This window comes from Canis lupus, chromosome 1 (genome assembly GCF_011100685.1).
Source record: "Canis lupus familiaris isolate Mischka breed German Shepherd chromosome 1, alternate assembly UU_Cfam_GSD_1.0, whole genome shotgun sequence".
NCBI classification, from domain to species: Eukaryota; Metazoa; Chordata; class Mammalia; order Carnivora; family Canidae; genus Canis; species Canis lupus.
This window is the reverse complement of record NC_049222.1, coordinates 49,019,606-49,034,714: the sequence shown is the minus strand read 5'-3', so window position 1 is coordinate 49,034,714 and position 15,109 is coordinate 49,019,606. Positions and strand designations below refer to the sequence as shown.

At 44.8% G+C, this 15,109-nt stretch overlaps 1 protein-coding gene across 1 annotated transcript in view; it reads right to left on the bottom strand.

Annotated features, from left to right (window-relative positions):
• Positions 1-15,109, bottom strand: part of FNDC1 (fibronectin type III domain containing 1) — a 101,217-nt gene that overhangs the window by 59,512 nt on the left and 26,596 nt on the right. Inside the window, exons 3-4 of the mRNA XM_038526470.1 lie at positions 13,075-13,161; positions 12,575-12,643 (exon numbers count right to left, since the gene is read on the bottom strand). Of these exons, the coding sequence (XP_038382398.1) occupies positions 12,575-12,643; positions 13,075-13,161 (156 nt within the window). The remainder of the gene's footprint in view (positions 1-12,574; positions 12,644-13,074; positions 13,162-15,109) is intronic.

Below are 15,109 nucleotides of genomic sequence, written 5' to 3'. Positions count from 1 at the left end.
CAGGCTCCAAGCTGCTGTGTTGCCACTCACATGCCAGGGCTGGAGAATGAAGCTAAGCCTACTGAGCAAGAAACTCAGGGGGGAACAGGGCCGAGGCTAGCCCCCGGCCACCAACCACACTGCCTGCCTTACAGAGCTTCACAGTTTGCCACAAGTCCTCACATAGTTAAATCGTCCTTCCAAGAACTTCCAGGTTAAGTAGGATACATGTCATAATCCCCAACAGAAAATTGAGGTTCAAAGAGATGAAGTCACTGACCCAAGGCCACAAAGCTACTAGGTGCTAAGTGGGGACCTGACTTCAAGCTCTGAGGGCCGAGTTCCGTCTTCGTCTGACTAGATGCCTTCCAGTTCTGCTCTTGCCCCACCCCGTGTGCCATCCCACCAACCACCTCTGCCAATGAAGGTGAAGCAGGTGCTGAACTGGATGAGCCCCTTACAGGGTGTGAGCATAATGCCTGGCACAGTAGGCATTAAGTGTGTGTCTGTGTGTGTGTTTGTATGTGTGTTTAAATGGACCAGACAGTACACATAGCAGGTAGCAAATGAGTAAAAGAAGGCTTCTCGCCAGACTGTTCCCACACTACACAGAGGTCACCGACTCTGAAAACCAGAGTAAGGTGAAAATGCCCCCCTCAACAAAGCCCTCTTGTCTTTCAAATCTTGGTTTTAGAAAAGCCAACCGTAAACCTTTTCCAAGTATTTTGAAAATTTCCTTTCTTTAATATTCTGAACTACGTACCATCAAACACCTTTTATGGATCTTTTATGGATCATCTGGTATTCTTCTTTTAAGCTGATGTACACATTTTAGAAAAACTATCCATATGGCGCAGATTCACTTGCCATGAAATGATTTCAGTGTTTTCTCTGAGTCATATGCGATAGCTTCACGGAAGGCCTGTGAAATCTTTCTGATAAAGCTCTGTAAGTCTTTCATCTTGAAAACAGGAAGTCACAATTGCCATGTGTAATCACATTCACACCGACCAGTGCAGGGTGTATTTTAGACTTGGCAGGACACATTCCCTCCGTTGCTGTGTTTTACAACATAATCAGGTAGCTCTTACTCAGAACTGGCCGATCACAGAAGACCTACAGCGGTTAATTACACGTTGCCTACTTGGCCCGTCAGCTGGGTGCAACAATCACCACCTGGATTACAGCAGCCCTCAGAAAGCTAGGATTAGAACATCTCTCCCGGTCTGTACTGCCAGCTATGCAAATTGGCAAATATTCTGAAATTAAATGGAATCAAAATTGGTTCTTTTCGCAAAAAAAAAAAAAGAAATAAAAAAAATCAACATGATGCTGTGCCCATCTGCAATCCAATGCTAACTGAACGTGGTTGCTTCTGCATTGGGCTTCCATAGGCACTGAAGTCCAAATCTGAGTCTAGGACTCCCTGGCTGTGTGACTTTGAGAACTTTCGCTGAAGCTCCATTTCCTCCTCTATGAAATATCTCTAGCATATTGAGTTTTATAATATAATCCACATAAAGCATTTAAAACTGTATCGGCATCCATTAAGCACAAATTAATTGCTAGATGTGTTTGTGGTTGTGATAATAATGAAACCCCTTATGTATTAGACTCACTGGATGGGTGGGCCGCCCTCTCCAGAACGTGAGCCATGGTCACACCACAAAGCTTACCTCGATGCCTTTCACACAAGGGATGCTAAAAAAAAAAAAAAAGGTGTCTCAAAGAACCAGACATAAGCAGAAGAGATGCACTATTGTCAAAAACTCTTTATGTTGATAACTGTCTCAAATATGAGGCGGTCTCATCCAGACCTCTTTTTCTACACCATAAACTGAAAGCACTGTTCTTCATCAACATCTAACAATCATCAATTGCTCTGAGCAAGTCCCTATTCTTTGTTGGCATAAGAGAGTCCATAGCCACTGCTGTCCTGTGACTATTTTCCTCCACCTGGTTTCACCTAATAGGACATTCTCATTTTCCAGCAGCTATCGCTTGATGCACGGCTCCACTGACCAATCTGACACCCAACTTTACCACCCTCCCACCTTCACAGGGACAGACAACCCTTATCCCCATCCCCGTGGCCTGAAAGGGCAGGCCTGTGTGCTTGCTGGCCTTCCATTCACCCATCCTCTGCCTCTAGCAGCTTCGCAACAATGCCCACACATCAGACCCCAAAGCAGGCAGGGACACTGGTTTGTACAGCAGGGAACAGTCCAGCCCTCGAGGCTAGACAGGTGGCCCTCACACTGCAGTATCCAACAGGGTCACCTGGAAGGCTTGTGAAAACATGTCCCAGTGCCCACCTCCATCAGGGCAGATGGGAGTCCACAGCTGATGTGCACTTTTGATGAAGAAGCATGATAAGGAAGAGGACGGAGGGCAGGAAGAGGAGAGGGAGCAAGCAAGCATTAGAGGGGTGAAGATGAACTGTGGACAGCCAGAACAGGACATAGGCTTTGCCAGCCCTACTCAAAGCATGGATTCCTGGCCAGTGACATAGGCCCAATGAATGACATTGGGCATTGGATGACATCTACTACGGGCTCCTTCCTGAGTGGGTTCTGACACATAATCTCCTGAGACACCTCTGAACACTTCACAAAACCCTCCTTCCACACACTAACATTTGTAACACTTGCTGCTCTGAAGGTTTTTTCTTTTCCAGGGAATATCCTTAATACTCTGACCACTTGGCTTTTGTGTGATATTTGGAGAGGCCCCGCTATTTAACAATAAGGAGAAAGGCTATCTCATTTCTTGATTTTAGAACAGTGTCTGTTGCCACATCACCAATCTTCATAAGTTATTGGGTCCCTACCAGGCAGAAGGCATTTGACAAACATCTTCAGCATCACCCAGTAACTTCCCATTTACAGACAAAGAAAGTGAGGCTCAGGATGGCTAAGGGGGAATTCTGAAGCCAGACGGCAGGGGTGACAAGCCAGCCCAGAACTGCGGTCTGGTGGATCTGTAGCCCTGATTCTCCCCACTTCTCTCCTTTTCAGGCTTGGGAGAAGACAGATGGTCTTAAAGGAAAAAAAAGAAAAGAAAGAAAAATAATCTTGATCTCCCCCAAGCTCACCAATGCAATTACTACTAATGTTACGGATTGTGGAAGCCCAAAGAGCCCCTTTTCTAAAATATCTAACACTAACTCTTAAAACAAAGAAGCCAACCTGAGTGCCTTTGGTCAAGCTTCTTCCTGCCCCCAGCCCCCGGACATGTCCAGTTCTTCATAGCTCTTCTCTCCTGCTCTCTGGGATCACGCAGTGATGTCTAGGTGTCACCAGATGAGGAACCACAGGGCATCCTACTCTGCATGGAGTCAAGAAAGGATGGAGTAATCACAGGCCAATCCCACAGGCTGGTGCAAGGCTGCCAGCACTTTCGCCCTCACGCGTGACACTCAAAATCCAGGAGGACTGTCTCAGAAACAAAGCAAATACTTTAAGCCATCCTAGGACCACTCCACGGAGGCCATTTGATTTTGTTTGGCTGGCTGTTTCACAAAATTGTGGAATCCCCTTATCACTTAGCAGAGCTCCTCAAACTCTTCATCAAAGGGACGGTGTCCTCCCAGGTTCTAAGAAGCCCAGCTCTTAAAGCCCTGGCACATCACCATCTTCAGTCTGGCATCCAAAGTGTCAATCAGGGGTGACTCTGACCCCAGCAGTGCTGTGAACATCAGTGAAAACTACTTCATGCAATGGATTCCACCCACACAGGACCAGGGCTGCAAAATGCCAGGTCGCCCAGGACAGGACTCTGAACAAGTTGGCCATGAAGCCCTGCCACAGGCACGAGAATGAAGAGGTACAGCAACCACTTGCAGAGGGACATGTCCCTCAGTTCTTATCGATCCTAAGCCTCTTGAGGGGTTTCTCCCTGCACTAAGCCGGTAATCTTACTGTGTAGACAGGGAGGGTCTGCTACCTTTTCATGACAGTGGCTCGTCTAGAAGCTAGAAGAATAGTACCAGCAACCGATATCCTCGGCCACCTGCGACGGGAGCCTGGGAGGAGCCCAGCCCTGGCCCAGCCCCACTGACATAACATGAGGGAATCAGGGAGCTTCTCCAGCTGTGGTCTCCTCCATTGGAGGTGGGCAGGTGCAATCACTGGAAGCATCCTCTGGGGGTGGTGTCGTCATCTCCAGAAGCACTTCCTGAGGACCCATGAGAGTCACAGAAAGCAAAGGGAGCAACAGCCCTTTCCTGATGTCCTTAGCGGCTGAAATGCAGCCATCCGGCACTTCTTCACCTCACAGCATAACATAGGGACAGCCTCGCAGACTATGGAAGCCAACACGAAGGAATGGGAAATATTCTGAGGAAAATTATGTCTCAGTTCCAAGGTTCATTTGGTTTGGTTTGTTTGTTCTAGTCTAAAGCTCTTCTGCATTGTTTTCATTCCAGAGCAGGACAGTAAGTAACACACTAGGTTTTCTGGAAATGAAGGACTTGTTTCTGGTGAGTGGCTACTGAGTAATTCAGCTTCTTACTATGATCCAACATGCCCTTTGCAAATGGAAGACCCAATTATTATACATGAATGGCTGATGGGTTAAAAGGGAGAAAGCTTGCTTTCAGGACCAACATCTGCATTCGTGATCCCATATAAGGACCGTATCCCTCTTCCACAAGCTCACAAGGCCCATGCCTGCCCTCTTTTTCACTCAGACATGAAAAGAAAAGCTCATGATGGGGATGCAGTCAGACAGTGGCCACTGGTCCCAAGATGGTGACCTCGTCAGAAGCATTGGGTTTATCAACAAGCGCTGGACGTGAAGGCAGAGTCGCCTTCACTCAGGGCCACACATGTGGGGGCGGCTCATCTCTCCAGCGTTCGCCACCCTCCCTGGTGTGGAGCAGTCACTCGGGGCTCTGAAGTGGGCACCTGCCCCACACCTGAGGAAAAGGCCTCACTCCTGTCACCAGCTTCCAAGCAGCTCACTGGTGACGGGAAAATCTGTGAGCACGTACTCACATTCATCTGGGGGGAAGCACCCCAGAACGCCGCTGGGAGCCCCTCCAGTCAGCAACAGCTCCTGGTTTCCTGCCAGGGCATTTCTGTGGGGACTGGAGCCACTGAGGGCTTTGCTCCCACCCAAGAACATTCAGCTTCAGGAGAAGTCACACAGCTCCAACAGCCTCCACAGCCTACTTTTTCCTTATTGAAGAATGGGCTCGGGGCTCCTGGGTGGCTCAGTGGTTGAGCCAGAGCATGATCCCCAGGGTCCTGGGATCGAGTCCTGCATCAGGCTCCCCACAGGGGAGCCCTCCCTCTGCCTGTGTCTCTGACTCTCTCTCTCTCTGTGTCTCTCATGAATGAATGAATGAATGAATGAATGAAATCTTTATTTGTGTGTGTCTCTCATGAATAAATAAATAAAATATTTAAAAAAAAAAGAAAAAAAAATAAAAAAATAAAAAAAATAAAAAAAAAAAGAATGGGCTCGAAGGTTGGGAAAGTCTACACTCTAATGTGAGAGGTGACTTTGAAGCAGGCACCCTGATAAGGATATGGGAGTCCCTGAGGAAGAAGGTGCAACCTCACAGCGGACAGATCATGCTGTGTACACATCTCGCCCCCACAGACAGCCGCCTGGAGGCATTCCAGTCCACAAATGTACCTGGTGTTATTCTAAGAATCAGAAGGCAAGAGTTAGGATCTTGATTAATGGCAGCACTGTTTTGTGGCCAACACGTTGGCCGGCCCAGGACCACCCCCAGCAGCAACAGCTCGGCTAGACAAGGGTGACCGTGACCTTTTGTCACACAGGTCTGTACCTCGCAGCATCCTAGCTCTGGTCACTGCTCACCTCCTCTGCCAGGGCACAGACACAGAGTGGAAGCAGTCTTCAATGCTTTTCCTTTCCTTTCCTTTCCTTTCCTTTCCTTTCCTTTCCTTTCCTTTCCTTTCCTCTTTCTTTCTTTCTTTCTTTCTTTCTTTCTTTCTTTCTTTCTTTCTCTTTCTTTCTTTCTTTCTTTCTTTCTTTCTTTCTTTCTTTCTTTCTTTCTTTCTTTCATTTATTCATGAGAAACACAGAGAGAGGCAGAGACACAGGCAGAGGGAGAAGCAGGCTCCCTGCAGGGAGCCCAGCGTGGGACTCGATCCCAGGACCGTGGGATCACACCCTGAGCCAAAGGCAGATGCTCAACCACTGAGCCACCCAGGCATCCCCAATGCATTTCTGTGTAACAAACATTTATGGAGCACCTACTGTGTGCTTGCCCCAGGCCATGGAGACACAGATGAGAAAATCAAAGCACCCTGCCCTTGAGGCACTCACCATCCGGGCTGTAAACCCGAAACTGATTTTTGCCCTGTAAACTGCACTTAATAAAACTCATGATTGCATGAGAGAGCTACTGAGAAAATCATGCCACAGACATTATTAATTCCCTGTTGGCCAGAATGTTAATTGAAACTAGCGTGTGAAAAGAGGACCATCTGATTATAATTAATTTAAAAACTCTGAATTGGGGTACACTTTAAGCACAAGTCTGGCACACAGCAGCTCCATGGCCTGGCTCCAGCATTATCTGACAGAGCCCCAGAGGCAGCAGCTCCGTGTGTGATTTGCCCACTGGTGGGCTACACTAGCAGCTTTTACCCAGAGTGACAACGACATATGTCAGTTTAAATAAGTTAATGGGGCCTTCTTCCTGGCTCACGTGGTGGTACTCCTGCCGTCATACACAGAGAAGGGGAGGGTGGCACAGAGAAGGGGGCCGTTGGGAGAGGTAAATCCAGTGGATCACTAGAGACAATTCTTCCTTCTGTGTACCTCTGTGTGCTCAGGCACAAATCCAACCCCCAGAAACTGCAATTCAGTGTTTCTCCCTTTACTAATATGATATTTTAGTTTGCTGATCTAAAACAGTCAGAGTAGGTTGGGAAAAAAAAAAGGCACGGAGCCATTTCTCAGGACTACAAATGGTTCCCAATTGCTTACAAAGCTTAAAATCACCCAATAAAAGTGGCAGAATCAATCTGTTTAGTGTCTTAAATTCACCAAATCTCCCAAGCTGAAAGGAACCTAGAGCCATGGCATAAAACTTAGAACCTGAGACAGTTCTTAGAAAGGAGCCTAGAAACTTCTCATTAAGTCCCAGCATTTTAAAGCTGCTGAATTTTATAGCTACAGATCCAAGAATGTGCTGGATCTGCACCCAGGGCCAGCCATGCAGGAGTGGACTGGGTGGGGAGTATAGATGGTGATTATGGAAAGTCAGGAAAGGGCCCATCGCAGGACACCTAGGGTTAGAATCTCCACCTTACACATCATTCACATTTAAATAAGTTGGCAAGGGGATCCCTGGGTGGCGCAGCGGTTTGGCGCCTGCCTTTGGCCCAGGGCGTGATCCTGGAGACCCGGGATCGAATCCCACATCGGGCTCCCGGTGCATGGAGCCCGCTTCTCCCTCTGCCTGTGTCTCTGCCCCTCTCTCTCTCTCTCTGCGTGACTATCATGAATAAATAAAAATTTAAAATAAATAAATAAATAAGTAAGTTGGCAAGAAGATATACCTAAAGGTCAGTGCTCATTTTGATGAACTATTGATAGAAAAGAGCAGAATTTGTAATTCTAGATTATGAAATATCCATTTCTCATATGCCCATAGCTATTTCCTATGAAAGGAATGCCCTGGAAGGAATTAAAGGTGCCAAACTGGTTTGAATGGTTTCTTAATTTCATTGTTTCTATGTCAAATAATTGGACACTTTTCAACAGCAGGTATCAGCTTTTGAGGCAGGCACTAAGGGGAATAGTGAGACTCCCATGATGAACACAAACCCAGCCCTGCTTTCGGGTCTGGCCATGCATGCAAAGTAGCTTCACATGGATGAAGCCATCCTTAAAAAGTCATGGAGACAGCAGTTCCCCTCAGAGCCAAGAGGAAGGAAGGGGGAGGAGGGTTTGGAAATCATGGGAAGTAAGAGAAGCAGTGTCATGCTGATGAACTTTATTTCCCAGGGAGGCAGAAAGCAAGGCTAGAAGCAAGAAGAGGACGGGAGGAAGGAGCTTGAGTCAAGTGGCAACATTCTGGACCAGCCAACCTATGGAAGAAGGGAATAACCTGAGTCAGGCCACATAGAACAATTGCCAAGCAGCACTGAGGACCCAGTTGGAGTTCACAGACCAGCTGTAAGGAGTCACAATGGTACAGATCAGCTTAGCTCTTTGCTTTTCCCACAAAGCTCAGCAATTCACATGCAGGAGGAAAATCGGGGAGGTAGGGGCCCTGGTATGGGGACTAGCAGGCTGCTGAGGCTGTCCCATGGTCAGGGGAGCTGGCTGAGCAGACATGAGTGGGACCAGGATAAGACAAGAAATGAGCCAGGAGATGATTCTGGACAGTGGAAATGGGAAGAGTCTATGGACTCAAAGCCTGAGTAAGTCCAAAAGGGAGCTCAGGACAGTTAGGGAGTTGAGAAAGTGGGATGACTGTGGACAGGAGCCATTCTACCACAGGCAGCAGGTGGAGGCAGCTGGAAACCATGAGGAGAGGATGTTGCATGGGCCACCATCATGGAGGACATCCGTGTGGACAGGCCATCATGAGCCAAGCACCAACATGCTATTTGTATTTTGAGAACAACCAGAGGTCAGGGAATGGTTGGGCCACTGATACACCAGTGTTGGTTGAGAATGGCCAAGGAGAACTGTGAACTCAAGTCTAAGCTATAATTTGTCTAAAAAATGAGCAAATTTCCTGGACTAAAATATAATGTAAGAAAATACAAGGTATAAATTGGACTTTTATCTCAGTACTCTATTTTGAGCACCATTGCTTCAGGACAGCATGGATGATTAGATTTTTAGAAAACCATCACTTCGGACGCCTGGGTGGCTCAGCGGTTGAGCATTTGCCTTTGACCCAGGGAGTGATCCTGGGGTCCCGGGATTGAGTTCTACATTGGGCTCCCTGCATGGAGCCTGCTTCTCCCTCTGCCTGGGTGTCTGCCTCTCCCTGTGTGTCTCTCATGAATAAATAAAATATTTTTTTAAAAAAAGGAAAGAAAATCATCATCTTATTAAAAATACACATGATCCTATTGAGAACTAAAACTTTTCAGATGAAGAGCCTGGTGAAAGCAGAATGCCCTGCACACTGAGTCCCTGGGTTGGTGGAAGCAGAGCTGGGCCGTGGTCTTGTCCTGACCCTCGTGTCTGACTCAACACAGACCAGATGACCCCACATCCGGTCACAGAGGAAAAAGAGCTAAAACCACTTCAGAAAAGAAGTCTGCCGGGAAGGTAGATAATAAGATTCCAATATCTGAATAGACTTGGGACCTCTCTTCCCTGGGGACAAAACAAAGAGATATGGGTTTGCATCTCAACGGGAGGGATTTCACATAGAAATACAAAGAAACCTTTCAAACTAAAAGATATAAGACGAGCTGCCCAAAGCCAAAGCCAAAACTTCTGCCAAGAACTTGGCAGTTCTGCTTAGTCCTCCTACTTTCTGAGCCCTAAGGGCTTTCAGATTTGGACGAGTGGCCGTCTGAGGATCACTCAAGCCTGCCTGGCATGTTTTTCCTCCTCCTCACGCTCCCCCCAGCCAGCAGTCCTCATTCCATCTCTGCCTGGTACCACCATCTTAGCGCCTCCTGGGCTCCCCCACTTGGCTTTGTCTATACCTCAGTGTTGTTCATTTTTCAAAGAATCTATGATTCTGCGACAGGCTGAATTATGTTCCCCCTCAAACTCATATGTTGAAGTCCTGACCCTCAATTACCCCAGGATGTGACTGTCTTTGGAGACTGGGCCTTTTAAGAGGTGATTAAGTTACAATGAGGCCATTGGAATGGGCCCTACTCCCATCTGGCTGGTGTCCTTTTAAGGAGAGGACATTCAGACACCTAGAGACACCAAAAATGTGCGCTCACAGGAGGGAGACAAGCCGAAGAGAGGCCCCAGAGGAAATCAAGCCAGCTGATACCTTGATCTTGGACTTCTGGGCTCTAGAACTGTGGTATTTTGTTATATAAATATAATATATATATATTATGTATTATATATAATTACCCTCTGTGGTATTTTTTATGGCGGCCCTCATAAACTAATACAGATTATATGCATTATTTTTTGCTTACATGTTTATTGTCTTTCTTCCTCACTAGAATCCAGTCTTCGTTAAGGCAAGCCCTTGTCTGTCTTACCCACTATTGGATCTGTAGCATACAGACCTGCGCCTGGAAAGCCAATGGCACTGAATGAATGAATCTAATGATTAAGGAAAGACAATGAGGTCAAGCTAGGTCCTAGCCACAAAAGGAGGTCTTCCAGAATTTGAACTGAAACTATTTCCAGCAAAGCAAAAGGATGGATTTTCCTCTGGTTTCAAATAAAATACTCAAAGAAAGTGAGATGTTACCAGTCAAAGCACTAAAGGAAACCCTTGGGGCCTTCCACCAGGAGCCAATGCCAAACCCTCCCTTTGAATGAAGATACCTGGGATTCAGAATACTTATTTTGTTTAACAGGATTGTCAATTATTAAACCATTTCTCAGAACAGCAGCAGAGCATATTTTCCAAGCCTTACAGAAGAGGCATAGATGTAAAAAAGAAAAAAAAAAGAAAAGGCATAGATGTGCATGCTGATCAGTTATTGATAACTTCTCATAAATTACTCTTATTATTTTTATTAACAATGAAATAGAATTTTTTTCTGGAGCACTGTAACCAAGTCTGTGCATTCTGGATATTCTTTTTTTAAAGATTTATTTATTTATTCATGAGAGACACACTGAGAGAAAGAGAGAGAGAGAGAGACATAGGCAGAGGGAGAAGCAGACTCCATGCAGAGAGCCCAATTTGGGACTGACTCGATCCCGGAACTCCGGGATCACACCCTGGGCTGAAGGCAGATGCTCAACCACTGAGCTACCTAGGCATCCCCGGATATTCTTTTTTTTAAAAAATTCTGCTTTATATCATATGTTGCAAATGGTTACAGCTAGCAATTTTTTCCAGTGTCTTTTAATCATAATGTATAATAAATACAGTATTCCATATTATAGAAGAGTGCTCTTTGGCACCTAGGACATACAAAGTCTCCTACAAAGAGAGGTCAAATGATTTCACAGTACATAAAACCAATAATGAGTTGGAGCAGGATTGTCTGTGAGTCCCAAGTCCCAGCATTTCTGTAATTTGTGCTCATTCAGAAAAGTTACAGACATACATACAAATACAGATACACACACACGTGTTTTTATTAAAGAAGGCATAAGAAATTACTTAAGAAAAAGCAAAAGAAAATCACTTGTTCTAAAACTACTGTCATTCAGAAAACTTTATCAGAAAAATTATAAAAAATAAAATGGTAATTTAAAATACAAGATAAGGCATTGAACATCTGTCAGTAAAAAATTTACCTGTGCCTCTTCAGGGGTGGACAATCTTGAAATAAACACCCATGCCTATTTTGCACATTTCCTAGCTGTGCTACCATCTTGGTTGCTCAATTGTCATCATCCTCTCAGATTTGACCTTGGCCTTTTGCTCTTGACCCTCTTGTCACCCTCATACACTCTCTGCTTCCACTCTCACTCTGGAGCTTGACCCCAGAATCCATGCCTGCCCCTTACTTCTCTCTTCCAACTTTCATCTCCTCACCTCTAATAGTCTCCAAGATGACTCCCTTCCAACACCCCGTGGTTGCCACAAGCGCAATATATTGGAAGGGAAGCACATCACCTTTCCTTGAAAGTCAGCCTCTTTTTCTGATTGTTTCATTTTTTCCACCCCTTTTTTTCAGAAAAGGGACTTTGAAACTGCCTACACCCATCAAATCTGACCGGAGATGCAGATGACAGTCATTGATGTCAAAGTACTCACCTTCCTCTCAACAACAACACCAGATTGAAGTACTTAAAAACACCGTTCATGAAAACAGTATATAGGTCCTCACCATATTGCCTTAGAGATATTATCCAACCATATTCCAAAACAACTGCATTCATTTTGCATTCTTTTTTCACCATTAATTAAATATATTCAAAAAAACATACAAGAAATATAAACACTTCTCTCAACAAGTGAAACAATATGACTAGACAACATTAACATCCCAATGGTAAAACAGACACGTATACAAATATGGAGCAGAGATGGAAGGCAAGTGCTCTAACATATCACAAAATATCCCATGCTTATAAGAAAAGAGAGAAGAACTCGATGTAACATATTAGCCAATAAAAGCCACTTCTTGGTGGATTCCATTCATTTATGCATCCACAGATAAGAACTGTAAATATCCTCATCAGGCCAGGACTGCCATCTCAACCACCATATTTGCCTGTTAACAGTGCAACAGTATCCCCAGATGTAGACGCAGACACGACCCCACACCAGAACATGAAAGAACAGTGTGAAATGAGCAACACCGGCTGGCTGCAGTCTGGGCCATCAGGTGCAGAGCAGATTGACCAAAAACCATGTGGCATGTGTGTTAGTTTAGCGATGGGAACTAAATGAAGGTGGGTGAGCACATGTGTGTGACAGAAGCACAACCCTCTTGCAAGATGGTGCTTCAGTGAAGACATGAACCGAATGAGCAAATAGTACCTGTGACGGTTTCATTAAATGGTCCTGGACCCTTAATGGGAAAACCATCAATCTGGATCCATTCACCTCCTAAATGAGGAAAATGCAACTTCATAGTTAGAAACGAGGACGACTGGATTTTCCACATTTCAGTGCAGCTCTGACGTACGTTTAATGGTCTTTTCAACAGTCCTCAAAAGGCTCCTCTTGGGCCACATCAGTAATGAGGCACCTAAGCTTTCTGGACAACACGTCTTTTTGGTCTTTTGCACATGGTTTACTCGAATGAGTACTCAAAAATTTAGAACAAAACACTAACAACAACCTACATTAAAATTACTTTAAAAGAAGGGCTAAGTCTCTCCTACTTTTCAATCTTTCAGCTTGCTATACAAGTCTAAAAGAAATGCTTGCTCAGGAACTCTTTAAAGATTCTATATTTATACAGATCTGAGAAAGGAGGGATGTTTCTCCCCATCCAAGTAACAAAAATACAGCCTCGGATTCTAGGTAAGACTTACCGGGAGGGCTTTCAGCTCTGTAAACTGGACGGCTCACTCCATTGTGGTTTTCTGCAGTAACCAGCACAAAGTACACTACCCCCGGCTCTGAAACATATGGTTTATATCAAGCCACCATTTCAAATCTCCAAGAATGACAGTTTGACTCACTAACTGTCTTCCCTATGTATAACCAAAAATAAAATTCTGAATTAAGTGACAAGTGTAACTACAGCTCTCTCGCTTTGTTTAATCAATATCACTAACATGCCTCTCATGCAACGAAAATACACCTGACCCAGAGAACACGGAATTTATTTAGCAAAGTACAAAGTACATGGCATATCTAATAAACCTGAATTCATAGTCAACAGAAAAGGCTTTTGAGCTTCTTAATGTGAAATTAATGTAGGAAATAGGAACACACTGTCCACTAACTAGGTGTTTTAGCCGATAGCATTGGTAACTGCAAATAATATCTTCCCCTGGAAGTTCCACACAGAAACCTCAAAAAAAAAAAAAAAAAAAAACAGTATGAAAATGTCAGTGTAACTTATAAAATTTAGCACATGGGACATCTCATCACAACACATAAAGCTTCATGAAATTTTCCCCTTCTGGCAGTAAACTACTCCCTTTACTAGGTCTCCATGTTGTCTTTGACCATTTCAACAAAAATCTAGAGAAACAACTGTTGGAACCTTGGACATGCTAATTCTGAAATAACTGGGCTTCACTTTTTTATTTGCATCTAGGGGTCAAGGTCAAACAGCCATGGTCTCTTTGGCTGAGCTCCTGAAGTCAGTGGGACAGGAAGGGAAGCCAAGAGGCCACATTATCAGGTGAATGCATCCTGAGTTTGTAGCTACAGAAAGTGAAAATCCAATAGTGCTGATTTTCCTCAAAATGAATCACTGTGAAAGGTGAGTGAAGGTGCCAATTGCTTGGAGTGAAGGTGAGCATTTGCAGGAATTAGATGGGATGGATGTTGGAGAGATAAGAGGCAAGACGGGTCATGTACATTTCTCAAGGTGAGGAGTGTTCCTGTAATGGAACTTCGGTTCTCCGGCCAGAGGCCCAGCAACAGGGACATAGTAATGCCAGCTACCAACCCTGCTGTGCTCGAGGCCAGTAGGACTTCTGTCTACTGCGGCAGGGCCTGGTGGCATTTAGGGTTTGGCACAGCCTGCCAGACTAACTGGGAAACCCTCTCTAGAGTCAGACAGAATGCAAAATCATGCTTCGCCAGGCGCTTTCTCTCTTCATTCTGAGGCTATTCGTATTTCAAAGAAATTTAATCCACATGTCTCTGATTCCCGTTAACTCATCAGTGAGTTACTTGGAATACACTATTTGATTTTCAGTGAGTTCTAGGGCTCTCTTTTTGCCTGTTTTTCTTCTCTGCAGCAATGGGAACAACCTCAGGTTTGAACTAGCAAAGATGACCCTGCTCATGCCTTTGATCCAACAGAATCTCCATTTAACCTCACTGTCAGACTTTGTAGGGTCATACTAATGTAGAAAAGATTCAGAGGAATGTATGTTTAGCTGGAACTATGAAAAAGGAAATCTGGCTTCCTTTATGTCCCTTCCATATACTTTCTGCTCCGTTCCTCAGAAAGCCTAACGTTACAATGCAGGAGGTGGAGAAGAAATGTGTGTAGACCATGGCCAAGAATCTGAGGAGCCGTGAGTTGATTTTGATCCACTAAAGGGAGGCAGCAAAATGCTAACCTGGCACATGGAGACCTCGTTGTCATAATGCTGACCTGTTACTTCCTTATGATCCATTATGAGGTTGGACTGTAGAATAAATGGAATTTCAGGCTCATAGGATCAAAAAAGCAAAAGATAGGGGAAGCTCAAGGCTAAATTCAAAACCACCTACACCTGCACTTATAATATATTTAGGTAAAATTTTAAGTATTACAGACTCCCGGGATCAAATTTAATGGGGAGAACATCACATCTTTGAACCAGATGTGGCTAAGCATGACATATCACACACACCCTCAAGGGGACATATTATTTGAGTAATCTCTGATTGGTTTATAAA